Source organism: Triturus cristatus, chromosome 10, assembly GCF_964204655.1.
Source record: "Triturus cristatus chromosome 10, aTriCri1.1, whole genome shotgun sequence".
Classification (NCBI taxonomy): domain Eukaryota; kingdom Metazoa; phylum Chordata; class Amphibia; order Caudata; family Salamandridae; genus Triturus; species Triturus cristatus.
This window is the reverse complement of record NC_140593.1, coordinates 499,550,496-499,564,688: the sequence shown is the minus strand read 5'-3', so window position 1 is coordinate 499,564,688 and position 14,193 is coordinate 499,550,496. Positions and strand designations below refer to the sequence as shown.

General features: G+C 45.0%; 1 protein-coding gene across 3 annotated transcripts in view; it reads left to right on the top strand.

The window, feature by feature from the left end:
• Positions 1-14,193, top strand: part of DYNC2I1 (dynein 2 intermediate chain 1) — a 510,705-nt gene that overhangs the window by 488,046 nt on the left and 8,466 nt on the right. For all 3 annotated transcript variants that reach the window (XM_085631946.1, XM_085631948.1, XM_085631947.1), the window contains one exon: positions 6,299-6,522. In XM_085631946.1, the coding sequence (XP_085488072.1) occupies positions 6,299-6,522 (224 nt within the window). The remainder of the gene's footprint in view (positions 1-6,298; positions 6,523-14,193) is intronic.

The following is a 14,193-nucleotide window of genomic DNA, read 5'->3' as shown; positions in this document are numbered from 1 at the left end:
CATGACCTGCCATGCAAAATGCCAGGGGGCTTGCCACCCCCCTTGAAACACAGCTTGACTCTCCACATGGGCTAACAAAGGATAAAAGTGCTTCATTTGCAGAGGTGGTTATGTGGGCAACCAAGATACTAGAGTTGCAGTTGCCTTCCATTGAGATTAAGACAAATGTTCCGATGGAGATTCTCCAATCTTTGGGGTGCAACATGGAATCCCTTACTACTATTCAGTTGTGCCTTCATAGGTACCTTGATCGCTACATGATCGAAATCATGCTAATATCTGCCTGTTAGCCTGGCAACACAGGCCTGCGACTGGGGATCCAGACTTTCTCATCAAGCACCCTATTGCAGAAAATCTTGTTGTGAAGGTTTTGACCACTAAGGTTAATCCTAACTCTTTTCCAGCAATTCCCCACTTATAGAATCCAAATGGATTGATGCTTTAGACAAGCGTATGTTTTCTTCTGCCTGCTTGCCACTACGATCCATAAGTGCAGTATGTCTTTAAGGCCGCTACGCGCTTGCCTTATGGGACATGGCCAGCAAGATCTTGCCTGGAGTCCTACAGGACCTTAGGCCTCCCTGGCTCAGACTATCCATGAAAGGCAGATGGTGATGAAATATGTCAACACTGCAGGCCTAGATACCACAGATTGCACTGGCAGAGTTGTTAATACCAGTGTTGTGCTTCACAGGCATACCAGGACAGCAGGGAAATCAGTTCTCCAACTCCTTATCCCCTGTCACGACAGCCACCAAGTCACTTTAGTTTGTTCTTACCAACTCAAAACCAAATGGTATGGGTTAGGATTTGTTATTTCCTTCCAGGTTTATGGTCCTTCACATTCGACCAATGGGTCTTACAGATTGCTTAAAGGGACTAAGCCCTGCCTTCTAATTCCGCCCTACCCCAATTTACTGCCGCACCAGAACAAAATTTGGAGGAACATCTGTCCTTCCTATTGTAGGAAGTACATCTCATACTCTCCAAGTGTGCTATCGAGCAGGTTCCAGACTCTGAGAGAGAAATAGAGTCGAGGACTGGTATTCATACCACTTCATTCCGAAAAAGAATGAGGACCTCAGTCCAATTCTGGACCGTCGGGTTCTAAATGCTTTCCTGATGAAAAACAAATTCAGAATTCTCACGTTTTCTCAGATTTCATCTGCCGCGGACACAGGAGGTTGGATGGTGTCCCTGGACTTGCAAAGCACATATTTTTATATACCCCACCTACAGTCCCACAGGCATTTTCTGTATTTCAAGGTGGGCGAGAAACACTTTCAATTTGCCATGCTAGCCTGCGACCTCACCTTGGCTCCTCTGGTGTTCATGAAAGTGATGGCAGATGTCCCTACTCATCTTCAGAGGAGTTGCTGTATTTCCATACCTTGATGACTGCCAGGCTTGCCACAGTCAGTTATAGGCCAATTTCGGATGGTAGTGAACGCATAACATCTTTGGGTTTCACCACAAACGAGACGAAGACCCACCTGATTCCCTCACATAGGATCCCATACATTAGAGCAATTCTGGATACGGTGGGCTCAAAGCATTTCCTCCACTGCATCCAGCCTGGGACATGGGGGCTAAGATCCGAATGTATTCATTTCAGTACACTATCTCGGTGAGGTTGGCTATGAGACTTTTTGACCTTTGGCCTTGTGCATCCTCCTTTGCAACGGTTCAGTCTTGTATCTCAGTGAGGTTGGCTAAGAGGCTTCTTAGAATGTTGCTGTGTGCATCTTACTTGTCATCAATGCCATTTCACACTTGTGGGCCCTGCAATGGAACTTGAAATCCAATGGGCCCAGCATCGAGGCTGCCTCTGACACTGCTCAGGTCCCAAAGGAGACGGCCCAATATCTGCACTGGTAGTTTACCATCCCCAATTGGTCCTGTGCCAGACGGTTCTCCCTTCCCCACCTAGTGCTCAGAGTGATGACGGATGCATCGCTCCTAGGTTGAGGGGGTCATCTAGGGGAGGTGGAAATGAGAGGCCTCTGTTCTCTAACAAAGAGCCAGTTCCACATAAGCCTATTAGAACTGCAAGCCATTAATTTGACCCTGAAGGGTTTTCTGCCATTCATCTGTGCGAGCCTGGGGTAGGTTCTCATAAACAACACCACTGCCATGCGGTACTGCAACAAGCAAGGCAGACCAGGTCCTGGGCCCTGTGCCAAGAGGCTTCGCTTCCCTGGAGATGGCTGGAGCCGCAGAATATCTCTCAAGTAGCCAACAACTTGGCATGGTCCTTCAATGTCAGAGTGGACAAATTGAATAGACGTTGCATAGCGGATCAATGGCATCTGCATCCCGAGGTCAGCAGGGTGTATTTGATCAGTGGGGAGAGCCCTGGCTAGACCTATTCACCACTGTTGAGTACCCGCAATGTTAACTATTTTGCGCATTGGAGTTACCACCAGGTCACTTATTAGGAAACTCATTCCGACTAGAATGGAATGGAATGAGGGACTCCTGGATGTCTTTCCACCACTAAATCTTCTGTCCTGAGTTCTGAGGAAGATCAAGAACAATAGGGCTAGGATTTACAGTAGTGAAGAGGGACGGGGCCAGGATGTGTAGGCAGCTACAAAAATCATGTGGCAGGAAGGCATGAATAGATGCATGGAAGTGGAAAGGGTGGTGTATGAGGGATGGGGATGCCACCAGAAATGTAATCAAGTCTAGGGGAAATGGCAAGCTTACCACAAATATAATGAGGACACAGGTGTATTACACCGGGGAGGAGCATCGAGTGTGCAGGATCAAGTGGACTTTAGGACCCCCTCACCACATCCAGATATGAAAACAGAGAGGGCAACATTTGGGGTAGGGTGCTTAGTTTGGAACTGTATGTAACCTTGTATAAAAATGTTGTGTGCACTGTTTTGTGCCAAGAACAACAATACAAAAAAGAGAACCACAGGTCCCAAGTCATCCTTATTGCCCTGTACTGGGCCAGGAGAATGTTGTACTTGGAACTCCTGAGTATGAACATATGCACTCCGATCAGTCTACCACTTTGGGAGGACCGCATGTCTCTGCAACAGGGCAGGGTCCTTCATCCAAAGCTCCGCAACTTACACCTCTGTGCTTGGAAATTGAGCTGCAGCAATTGACTGCATTTCAATTACCTTCTGATCCACAAAATCTTTTTTTGCTTGCTGCTGTGACAAGTCTGCTGCATGGTGTGGTTCCCAATACCCTGTTAACTGCTAATACTTTCAGAGCAATCACTCTATGCCACCTTCTTTCCAGACAAATTAGTGCTGAGTACTCAGTCTTTTTACTGAAGGATGTGACTCCCTTCTGCTTTGAGCAATCGATCACCAACATTCTTTGCTTCCCCTCACACTTCGAAAGTGGAGGACAGGTTACATCAGTTGGACCCCAAAAGAGTTATGAGTTTTTATATATATCGTACCAAGGCCCATTGAATGGACGATGAACTCTTTGTGGGGTTTTCTGAAGTGAAAAGTGGGAAGTCTGTACAGCATAGGACCTTCTTGAGATTTATAGCTCTCTGCATCAAAATGTGCTATTCACTGGCCAAGAAAAAGCCCTCTGAGGATCTGAAAGCCCTTTCTACTATGTCCATTACTTTTACAACTGTGCGAGGGGTGCCTGTCCTTGACATATACCAGGCTGTGAGGTCTGTCAATGCATACGTTGACGCAGCACTTCTGCCTTGACAGCCAGGTGTAGCTGGAAGAGCACGTCACCTGTTTCGTTCTGCTGGACTTTTTGCTTTGAGTTCATACCAGAGACCTTCCACCTTTGGAGGTACTGCTTTGGTATCTATTAAAAAGTGAGTAATCCGTGGTTAGAGCAAGCTAATTATCTCCCGTAATGCTTTTTCTGGTAAGTATTCTGTCTAACCGATTCCACATTGCCCTCCCATTTCTCCATTCCTAGACTGCTCTTTATTTAACATCTTAAAAATCCAAAGTTGGAGAGCAATAAACTGTCGCCAACAATTGTTTTATGCTCCGCATCTGCCTTCATGGGAGCAGAAAAGACAAAACAATTGTGGCGCTTATATGTGGCACTACTCCGTCACTTATTGAGCCAGCACGTAGCACGTCGCGACTTCACCTGCCAACACAAGTGAGCACTGCTTAAACAAAACAAGGAAAACAAAACCTATCTCTGGATCCTGTCGGGCTTGTGTGGCATATTCAAAAGTTGAGAAATCTTTGGTTAGCTAAGAGTATCTACCAGAAAGAGTGCTACAAAGTTTAGCAACTTTTTATTCACAATCAGTAGTCTCAAGTGGAGAACTCATTTCAGAACAAATTATGAATTTTGTAGACAGTTATAAAGCAACTTTCATGTTGGCGAAATTGGTCCAACTTCTTACAAGGTATTCCCTTTCCTCAGGATCTTCCCTCAGTCACTATTATGAACACATCACTAATGGGATCAAGTGCACCTCTGGGAAACTTTGACAGTCCAAGGAGTGTGGTTGAGGGAGACTGTATCGTACCAGTCTCCTAGAACTCATATCAGTCCCTCAGTTTCTCATTGCCTTTCTAGCATCTCTGATACCAAACATTCCTGATAAATACTGACAAAACTACAACATGTTATTTAAATAATCAAAGAGGCAACAGGTCCAGTACTCAGTTTAAGCTCCTTTGTTTGTAAATGCTTTCTAGGGATAGTGCTCTACAATGAGAGTTTATTTTCTAGGACAGTGGTTCTTAACCTGTGGTCTGGGGGCTCCTGGGTTCCGCTAAACCTACTCAATGGGTCTGCTATTGCTTAGAAAATCAAATAATATTAGTTAGTATCCTCAGATTGATTCATGGGAGCAGTGCAGGTGCATCATACAGAAGATAACATATACCATGAGCGGCCTCAATTGAATTTAGATAAGCTCCAGCCTTCCAATTAAAAGTAAAATTGTATTTTGTATATGGTTTTGTGAATTAAATAAAATATTTCCTAATTTGTGTATTTGTTTGATTGAATGCTTTTTTTGTGTATTTTTTGTGTGTATTTTTTTAGGGTTCAAATCATTGAAAAAATTTAGGCTGGCATCCCTTTCTTCCAGTAATGACTCAGTAATGGTCCCTGGATTGCAAAAAAGATTCAGTGGGTGGTCCTTGGGTTCCAATAATGATTAAGTGGGGGTCTACAGAAGTCAAAAGTTCAAGAACCAATGTTCTACGGATTCCGAAGACACGAGTAGGTCTTCTATTATGGCATTCTGCATTACATCTTCTCTGAATGGGGTTTTCATCAAATATTTATTTTTGCCACTTACCAGAATGCAAAATGTCCAGATTCCACAAACCAGACCGGATAGGCAGTACCCCATTGATGAATTGGCCAGCCAAATGCATGTACACGTTTCTACCAGTTTCCAGATTCCTTTAATACATCTAAAGTTGAAACATGGCGATAAGAACAAGAGACTTCTGTGCAGCATACCAAACCTGAGGTCCAGTATCCAGGGTAAAGTATTCTATTCCAGAGAGACATTAATGAATCTGGTGTAAAGGCTTCAGAAAGTATGTGTAGTATGGTCACTTTACTCTTGCCGTAGTCCTGTATGATATCTTACGTGAAGCCAAAAAACATTACAATCAAAATTGGACAATGTTTCACCAGATAGGCCTTTATTTTTCTATCTACAATTTAAAATTCCAGATTGTTGCTATATAAAAATATATTTTTAAGTTTAAAAAAGTGTTAATGGGTCTCCCACACAGGCAGGAATATTCTAGCCTTTTTGACTTCAATGAAGAGACCTAGGAAGCAGAACTACTCCTTACTGACCATTCTGTACGTATGTGTTGATCCACCCATGCTGGTATACCCAGCACCTAAAATGCTACTTTCAACTGTGCTTGACCCAAATTATCCCCATTATCACATTCCAAATATTATACACTGAAGAGGAAAACAAGAAATTCATAATTGTCTGCATGTCAGTGGACCAATTCCCCCATGACTTCCATACCACCCTAGCCCAGTTCTCCTTCACAATAGTGAAAGCTGCCTTCTCTCCTCTTTTGTTTGCTGTATCCCTGCCAGTTGTGCTTATGAAGCTCTGGCATCCCTAGCCTGCTTAAGGGTGTCTGTAATCCTTGTACTGAGGTACAATGAAGATTTCCTGCTGTGTATTGTACATAACATAGTTATAGCAATCAAGCACCATCATAAGTCTCCTAAATGAATACATATTACACATGGTCATCATGAATGTCTGATACAGCGTGGTTGGCAATTGGTAACATTCTATCTAAGTAAGGGTTTGCTAAACCATTTTCTGTTTCTTGTATGTTAGGTTGGTTGTTCAGATGGAAGCATTCGATTGCATCTAATGTCTAATGAGTTGCCCATTGTGCACTGGAACGATTGTACAAATGGTCATCCAATTATTGCCGTGCAGTGGTCGCTGACCAAGCCCAGTGTGTTCTTTGTTCTTGATGCTGCATCAACCATCTATATTTGGGATTTGCTTGAAAGTGATTTTCACCCTGTCGCCAAAGATAGCGTTAAATCAGATAGGTGAGTACACACCAGTTCACGTGGAACACTGATCTATTTATATTGAGCTGAATGTAAGCGTTTGAGCTTGTATTTTATTTATTTCAGAACATTACCTTCTATGGTCGAAGCATGGTTTGTCCCATTTCAGATTATATTATTGTGAGATATTATTAAACTATTTGAGTTAAATTGTGTTTTTGAGCCCAATAACTCACAAAAAGGTTAATTTGCTGCTGACTCAGTGCTCCGATCGTGACAATATCTGTATCTATTTTTGTGCATTGTAACGCTGATCGCTAAAGATAATTTAAGGTTTTAATAATTTTCGTTGTGGGTCAACAAGTGTGCATATTCCCTATAAAATATTTTAAATGTCTTTAAATAATGCTGAACCTCATTTGCTGCGAGTTGTTTTTAAATGATTTGGGATTATCAGAAAATTCTAAAGCTGATGGCTTCTAGCAGTATTATTTGAAGTGCCTGTGGACTAGATTGTTCTAGTCATTGCATATTGTTCTAAAGTTTACTTATTTAAATCCTTGAAGCTTAAAGTTGTAATTGTCCCTATGGTTTTACAAATAACAGAAATGGACTTCAGTGAATGGACCAGGTGCCAGCAGGGAGAGCATAGTTAAGTGTAGAATGCAAACACATAAACCTTTATACAGGGTAGCTTGGATGCAATACCTCCAAGGAAATGGTTTTCTGCAGCAAAAGATCACCATCAGATGTTAAACCTTTTAAGAACACTGGCTGCTTGGCCGACTTCGGAATCAAGTATTTTTTTCCAAAAGTATGTGGTAATAATAGGCAATTGTGAGATACAGCAGTAAATAATGTTTCCTGTCTTACTCCACCCCACCATACAAATAAGAATACTACCCCTTTTCAGCCCCCCTCCCTACCTTTCAGCAGTCTTTTTCCTCTTTATGCTCATTGTCTAATGGCTGTGTGGGATAGCACATTCCTTGCCCCTTAGTGTCAGTGTTCTGTGAGAAGAGGCCCAACGCCCTCCATTTTGGTGGAAGTGCAAGTGTTGGGGAAACTCACGTCAAATATTTGAACAGCACATTCTAGTGACCTTCAAAGACATGACCTCCAAGTTGCTAATTAATCTTTCCATAGGAAGGATCGACCACAGTCTTTGATAGCATTTGGAGGGAGCTGGGGTGGATTAGGTTTTCTGACTCCCAGTTGTTGCAGCACTGCTTGGCACTCTGACTTTGAAAAGTGGTCATATCCCGTCGACCAACAACGAAACTTCTGGGTATAAAAATTGGGGAACACCCACTGCCTCTAGTATTGCTGTTTCCACCCCCATTTCAAAACATAAGGCGGTTAGGACAGTTCCACCAGATAAACCCCCACCTGCCGCAACCTCTCCAGCATAAATGGGATGCTGGTGGAAAAATACTGTGAATATTTACTGGGTGCAATACCAATCATATAGGATTTTAAGATGAGCCTGCTGATTCTTCAGACATATACGCTTTTAGGTACATCTCTAATAGTCCCTAATTAAACATACTTGGTACAATATTCATACTTGAAAACATTAATTAGCATTTAGTCTGCAATGAGTTCAGGAAAAGAAGGTTGGTTGTGAACTTTTGGAGTATACCTCAGCTGGAGAATTATTGTTTCGTTCTCCATTAAGGAATCTTCCCCAAATGCATGAACTTTAAAATGATTTAATTGGACCACTATGGAAATCCACAAGGAATCATCTTACAAAAAACATTCTAGTAATACAGAAACGTTTTTTCAGGCATGCATGACCAACCTTAGTACCAGCCTTAGAATCAGAATATAAACAGAAGTGGCAGCCAGAGGTGGCTAGTGATGTTTTAAAGTGGTGAGACATTATTCCTCAGAGTAAAACGAGTGAGCCTGTTTTCCTGTGCTAGATGTTTGGGAAGAGAGTGGAGTTTTTCCACTGAGAAAATATTGGAAACATTGAATCAAATAGTGCTTATTAAATCACAATAATGTTCACATACATTTGTTAAGAAGTAATAGGCTCTGAATGAGTACTCATGTAATGTTCAGGTACTTTCATGGTGTGTCAATGAAGCCGACACTCCCCAGGAGTTCACCCAGTTTTTTTCAAAATGTGAAATAGGTGCCCCCAATATGTCCCCCCACCAATATGTTAACACTTTCCACCAGTGTGGCAGGACCACCATTTTGACAACTCTGCCTCCCCCTGGACCTTATATGCAACGGTTGTACACCCGAATGGCAAGAATTACCTTCAAAATGACAGCCCTAACATTAACCAAGAATTAACAACAGTGTGCCTGGGCCTGCAACAACTCACAAGCAAAACACAGGCATACTTTCTCAAACTCATTCACTCACACCCACTTAGATTCAGTTGTGCTCACTCACTTTCACTCACCGACACTCTCTCAATCACTCACACTCGCTCTTTCACACTAGCTCATACTCACTCTCAGCAACTGTCACTTATTCATTCTTGCTTACTCCGTCACCCCACCTAACAGTCTTTCATTCTTATTTAGTTTCACATTCACTAACTCACTCACTCATTGTCACCCATTCTCACTCATAGCCATTCACACAGTCATTTATTTTCATTCACTCTGCCTTTCCCTGTTTCTCACCCACTAATTCTCACTCATGTTCCGTGTCATCCACTCATGCAGACTCCCATTTATTCTCAGCCTCCCCAGACACTGACACACATACACACACTCTCTCTCTCTCTCTCTCTCTCTCTCTCTCTCTCTCTCTCTCTCTCTCTCTCTCTCTCTCTCTCTCTCTCTCTCTCTCTCTCAAATGCGTAGAGCAGCACTGGGTTTGATTTACTTACTTAGCTTGATTGCTCATGAAACTTTCATTCTCAACGATAAGGCAGGAATTGGCCCAAGAAAAAGGAACCAGCAGGACATACTTTCTGCATTGCAACAAGAAGACGGCCAGCATTATTGAGAGACCTCCCTCAAGCCCTGTCCCTGCTTCTGATGGGGCTAGAGGACCAACCCATTGAAAGTCTGGAACGAGGCTTGTGATAATGCCCCTGCTACTCTATGTAGATTCTACTTGGACAAAGGGATGCAATGTATGATACCCTGACTGTCGTATTTTAGTATGTGTGCTGTCCTGCAAGTGTCATGCATAGCTTAACTTCTAAATAATATAGATTGTGCCTGTTTGAGGAGATGAGGTACAGATGGCACATTGGGGTACACTAAGGAGCCTGTGTAGAATACAGGGTATACCACCTCAGAGGGGAGAGATTAGAAGTCTTATGGGGAGTTGACTTACCTTTCAAGTTATTGCTATGTCTCAAAAACAGAGTCAACCCACTTATAATGAAATCTTTCTGGCTTGACCAAAAAGGCGAATTTTTGTTTTCGTAATGGAACTCTCAAAAAATAGGGTTACTAGTTGCATGCTTCATCATCGAGCTCCCTCGATACTTGATGTATCTGAGTGTGCTTCTACCTTGAAATTAAAGAGAGCAATGATAAAGATTGTGGGTATCTTAGATTAGAATTGGCTACACAGTATTCATAGCCAATGTTTGACATAGGGGTCCCTTTGGCAAGATTAAAAACAAAAGGCGATGATACTGAGTCTTAATCACTCCATCATCTGCAGTCTACATGTTTCAGCCACCTATAATGCCAAAAAATTGTCTTGTGGCTTTCCTCAGGATTAGACCAAGGTTCCTTTTATTACTAATTCCTATATAATTTCATATTATTTGTAGCAAATGTTGCTTTTCATTCTTGTGCCATACCTAATCATACGATCTGATCCGAGATAGTTTCTCGACTTATGATCGGTAAATCTTGTATGCCCCTTACGGTACTGGAATCGAACGTGCCTTGTAGTCAAACATTTGTAAAAGGCCCCGCCTTCTGGTCTACCTATATTTGGTCTCCAGATTTTGCAATGGTACTAATGGTAGTCATGATGATCAACCACATTGACATAGTTTTATGGTGTTACTTTTATAGTCATGAGGTTACATTGCCACTACATTCTTGACTAGAAACAGGTTTCCTATTTGGTTAGTGATAGTTGAAAGATTTGTACGGTTGAAAGATTCGTTATTTATTTATTTATTTTATTTTTGTTTAGATTTCTTTTATTGAGTTTCAAGACATGGAGTCAACAAACAAGCCTGCATGCTCTGCATTCATCGGAATGCAAACCGGCAACGGCGTTATTACATTTGGCAAAAAATACAATAACAACAGTGAAACAGGAAATCCCCTCCCACCCCCCTCCTCTCCCCGGGCGTTGAATGTGTCTCTATGAACTGGGAGTGCAAATATAGTTGAATGCGTTAGATAGCAGGAGTGTTCGGATCTGCCTGTTTAGGAGGGTCCGCGAGACGCAAGAGCCTCAGGTACCTGGGGCAAGTGAGTGCTGTGAACTCTGACATCAGCAGGGTGAGGAAAGGCTACCACAGGTCGTGAAAGGAGGCCCCGGGACGTGTCAGTAAAAGAGAGATCCTCTCCATCCCCAATATGTTCCCCTGTCGATGGAGCCATCACAGTCTGGTTATGACCGTCTTAGTGCCCCAGTGGGTAAGTATGTTTTGTACCGCTGCCCCCAGGGCTAACGCCATCTGTTTGCCCCTCCGAGATTTAAGGGGGAACGTAATGGCATTGGGGAGGCTCAGTAGAACATATAACGGGGGATCTGGGTATCGAAGTGGGAATCCATGTCATCTAAGATCTGCTGCCAATATGCCCCTAGAGAAGGACATTCCCATGGCAAATGAGTAAGGGTACCCGGCTAGCCACAGGCTCTCCAACATTGAGGGCTACGGGAAGGATTGCCCCTATGGAGGCGAACGGGGTTTAGGTACTAATAGGTAGCCACCTTTGTGGCTTTCTCTGTGGAGGCCACGTTGCGGGCCGTGTGTTGAGCCCTGTAGAAGATATCATGCCATTCTTTCTGCATCATGGTCCTGCCTAGCTCCCCCTCCCAGCATAGCTGGCCCGGAGACTTCCCAACATCCGGGATGCGTTTAACAAACTTATATAAGTCCGAGGTCAAATGGGCGTCGTTGTGGCATGTGAGCAACCATTTTTCAAACGATGTGAGGTGTCTTTCGGTGCCTCCCTGTACGTCCCCACCCAGCACCCAGTGTTGGACCTGAAGATAGTGATAACGCTCCGCTTCCGGCATGCACTGCTTTCTGCGGAGATCAGTAAAAGATCGGGGTCCCGAGAGATGGAAGAGGTGACCGATCGACGGGCAAACCTCCTTAGTCCAGTGACTGAAGTCTGGGTTATGGACTATTGGCGTAATCGGGGACAGGAAGGTTGTGAGTCCTCTAGAGGCAGCGACCCCATCCCAGACCAGCAGAGAAGGGTGAGTCACTTTAGAGAGATATAGATTCCGAGGTTTTCTTGCGCGTGTGAGAAAGGGAACCCCCCACAAAGGTCGGCCAGCGAAAGACCTATCTATAAATAACCAATGCATCTCGGATTCCGAGCGTGACCACTCCACTAGCGCTCTCAGCTGGGCCGCCCGCCAGTAAGCCTGTAAGTCTGGGACTCCAGGCCCCCGCGACAGGATCTCTGTTGGTAAGCTCCCTGTGGAGCCGAGCCCGTTGGTCTCACCAGATAAAACATTCTATGTCCCTTTGCAGTGAACGTATGATTCCTTTCGGGGGTACCAGCGGAAGTGTATGGAAAAAATAGAGAATTTGGGGTAGTATCACCATCTTTACCACTGCTATGCGGCCGAGCCAAGAGAGCGAATGTGGCTCCATTTCCTGAGGGAGTCTCGGACCCGCCGCAGTATTGCTGCATAGTTCGACTCGTTGGTGGCTTGTATTGTGGCTGAGACTCTGAAACCTAAATAAGGAATTGAGTCACGGGCTCCCTGAACTGGATAGGATCGCTGTAGGAGCCCCAATGTCTCAGGCTCTAAGGAAAGGTCTAGGGCTTGTGACTTATACATGTTAATTTTAAAGCCTGATGCTTGTGCAAACCTGTCCAGCTCAGTCAGAAGTGCGGGCAGAGACTCCCGAGGATGTTCTAGCGTGGCCACCTTTTCATCTGCGTATAGGAAGAGTTTGTGCTCCGTCCCCCCGAAGCGTGGCCCCTAATGCTAGGGTCGTCCTGAACTCTTTAGGCCATGGGCTCCATATACAGGGCGAACAGGAGCGGTGACTGGGGGCAACCCTGCCTCATCCACCTGCATATGAGAAGGGCCGACAAGGCAATCCCATTTACCCGTACCGTGGCGATAGGGTTCGCATAGCTACCAAAGACCCAGTTGATGAAACGGCTAGAGAGACCAAAGTGGAGCAGAGTCGCCTTTAGGTACGGCCAGTGGACCCTGTCGAACGCCTTCTCTGCGTCGACAGAGAAGATCATCCATTCTGCTGGGAAGCGCTCAGATTGGTCCACCAGGTGCAGGAGCCGTTTGGAGTTGTCAAAGCATTGCCGTCCGGGAACAAACCCAGATTGATCTTGGTCTATTAATCCAGGGAGGTGGCCAGAGAGTCTTCGCGCCAAGATCCCAGTAAAGACTTTTAAATCTACGTTATGAAGAGATATAGGGCGAAAAGAGCCACACAAGCGCCTATCCTTCCCCGGCTACGGTTCTACCAAAATCAGCACCTCCAGCATAGATGAGGGGAGGGAGGTGTCAGGGGCAGCCCGATCGAGTTATAAACCCGCACCAGCAGCGGGGCCAGGACCGCGCAGAACTTTTTATAGAAGACGGAGGAGAATCCATCCGGGCCTGGAGATTTATGGAGTTTTAAGTGGGAAATGGCAGAAATAACCTCCTCCAGCCGGATGGGAGCTTCAAGCTCCTCTGCATGGCTCGGGAGAAGTTTAGCCGTGGGGACTCCTTGCAAGTATTGGGCCAGGCTATCTGCGGGTAGGGTCTAAGCCGCATACAGAGTCTCGTAGTATTGCCGGAACACGTCCACAATTTCGTGGTAAGTGTCACATGCTCGTCCCTTTTAATCCAGGATCCCAGTGATGTGAGACGCCTGTTTCTGTGCCCGTAACCTGTTAGCAAGGAGCTTCCCGGACCTATCCCCACTACATAAAATGCATGTTTAAGGCGGAGGGCAGAGTATTCAGCCCGGTCCATGTCTAGTCCCGCCAGCTGTGCCCTGCCTGCCTTAAGTTGCCTCCAGACTCTGAATGCCCCCGTCCGTTGATGGATTCACTCCAATTCGACAACTTCCCCAGATAGACGCTCCCTCTTCTCCCTTCTGTCCTTATTGTCTGCCCCCGCAATGCCCAAAAATTCCCCCCTGACCACTACTTTAAGGGCCTCCCAAAGAGTTGTCGTAGAGATGGTGGGGTAATCGTTAAGGTCCAGATAGTTGGTAATACATGTATGGATTTGCTGTACCACCGAGGGGCGCTGTAGCATGGGCTCATGCAGGCACCAAAACCTACGGGAAGGTTGGCGGTGGAGCAAAGACAGGGATATCCGTACAGCTGAGTGGTCAGATAAGGGGCAGGGTAGAATCTCCACCTCTTGCGTCTGCTGCTCCAGCGAGTCAGAGGTTAGCATGTAGTAAATCCTGGCATATGTCTTATGGGGGTGTGAGTAAAAGGTGTATTCCCTGGACCCTGGATGACGCAGTCGCCAGATGTCTGTGAGCCCAGCCTCCGCCAGTAGTCACCTCCCATCTTCAGAGAGGGCCCCAGCCTGCCTCACCGCTGCCCA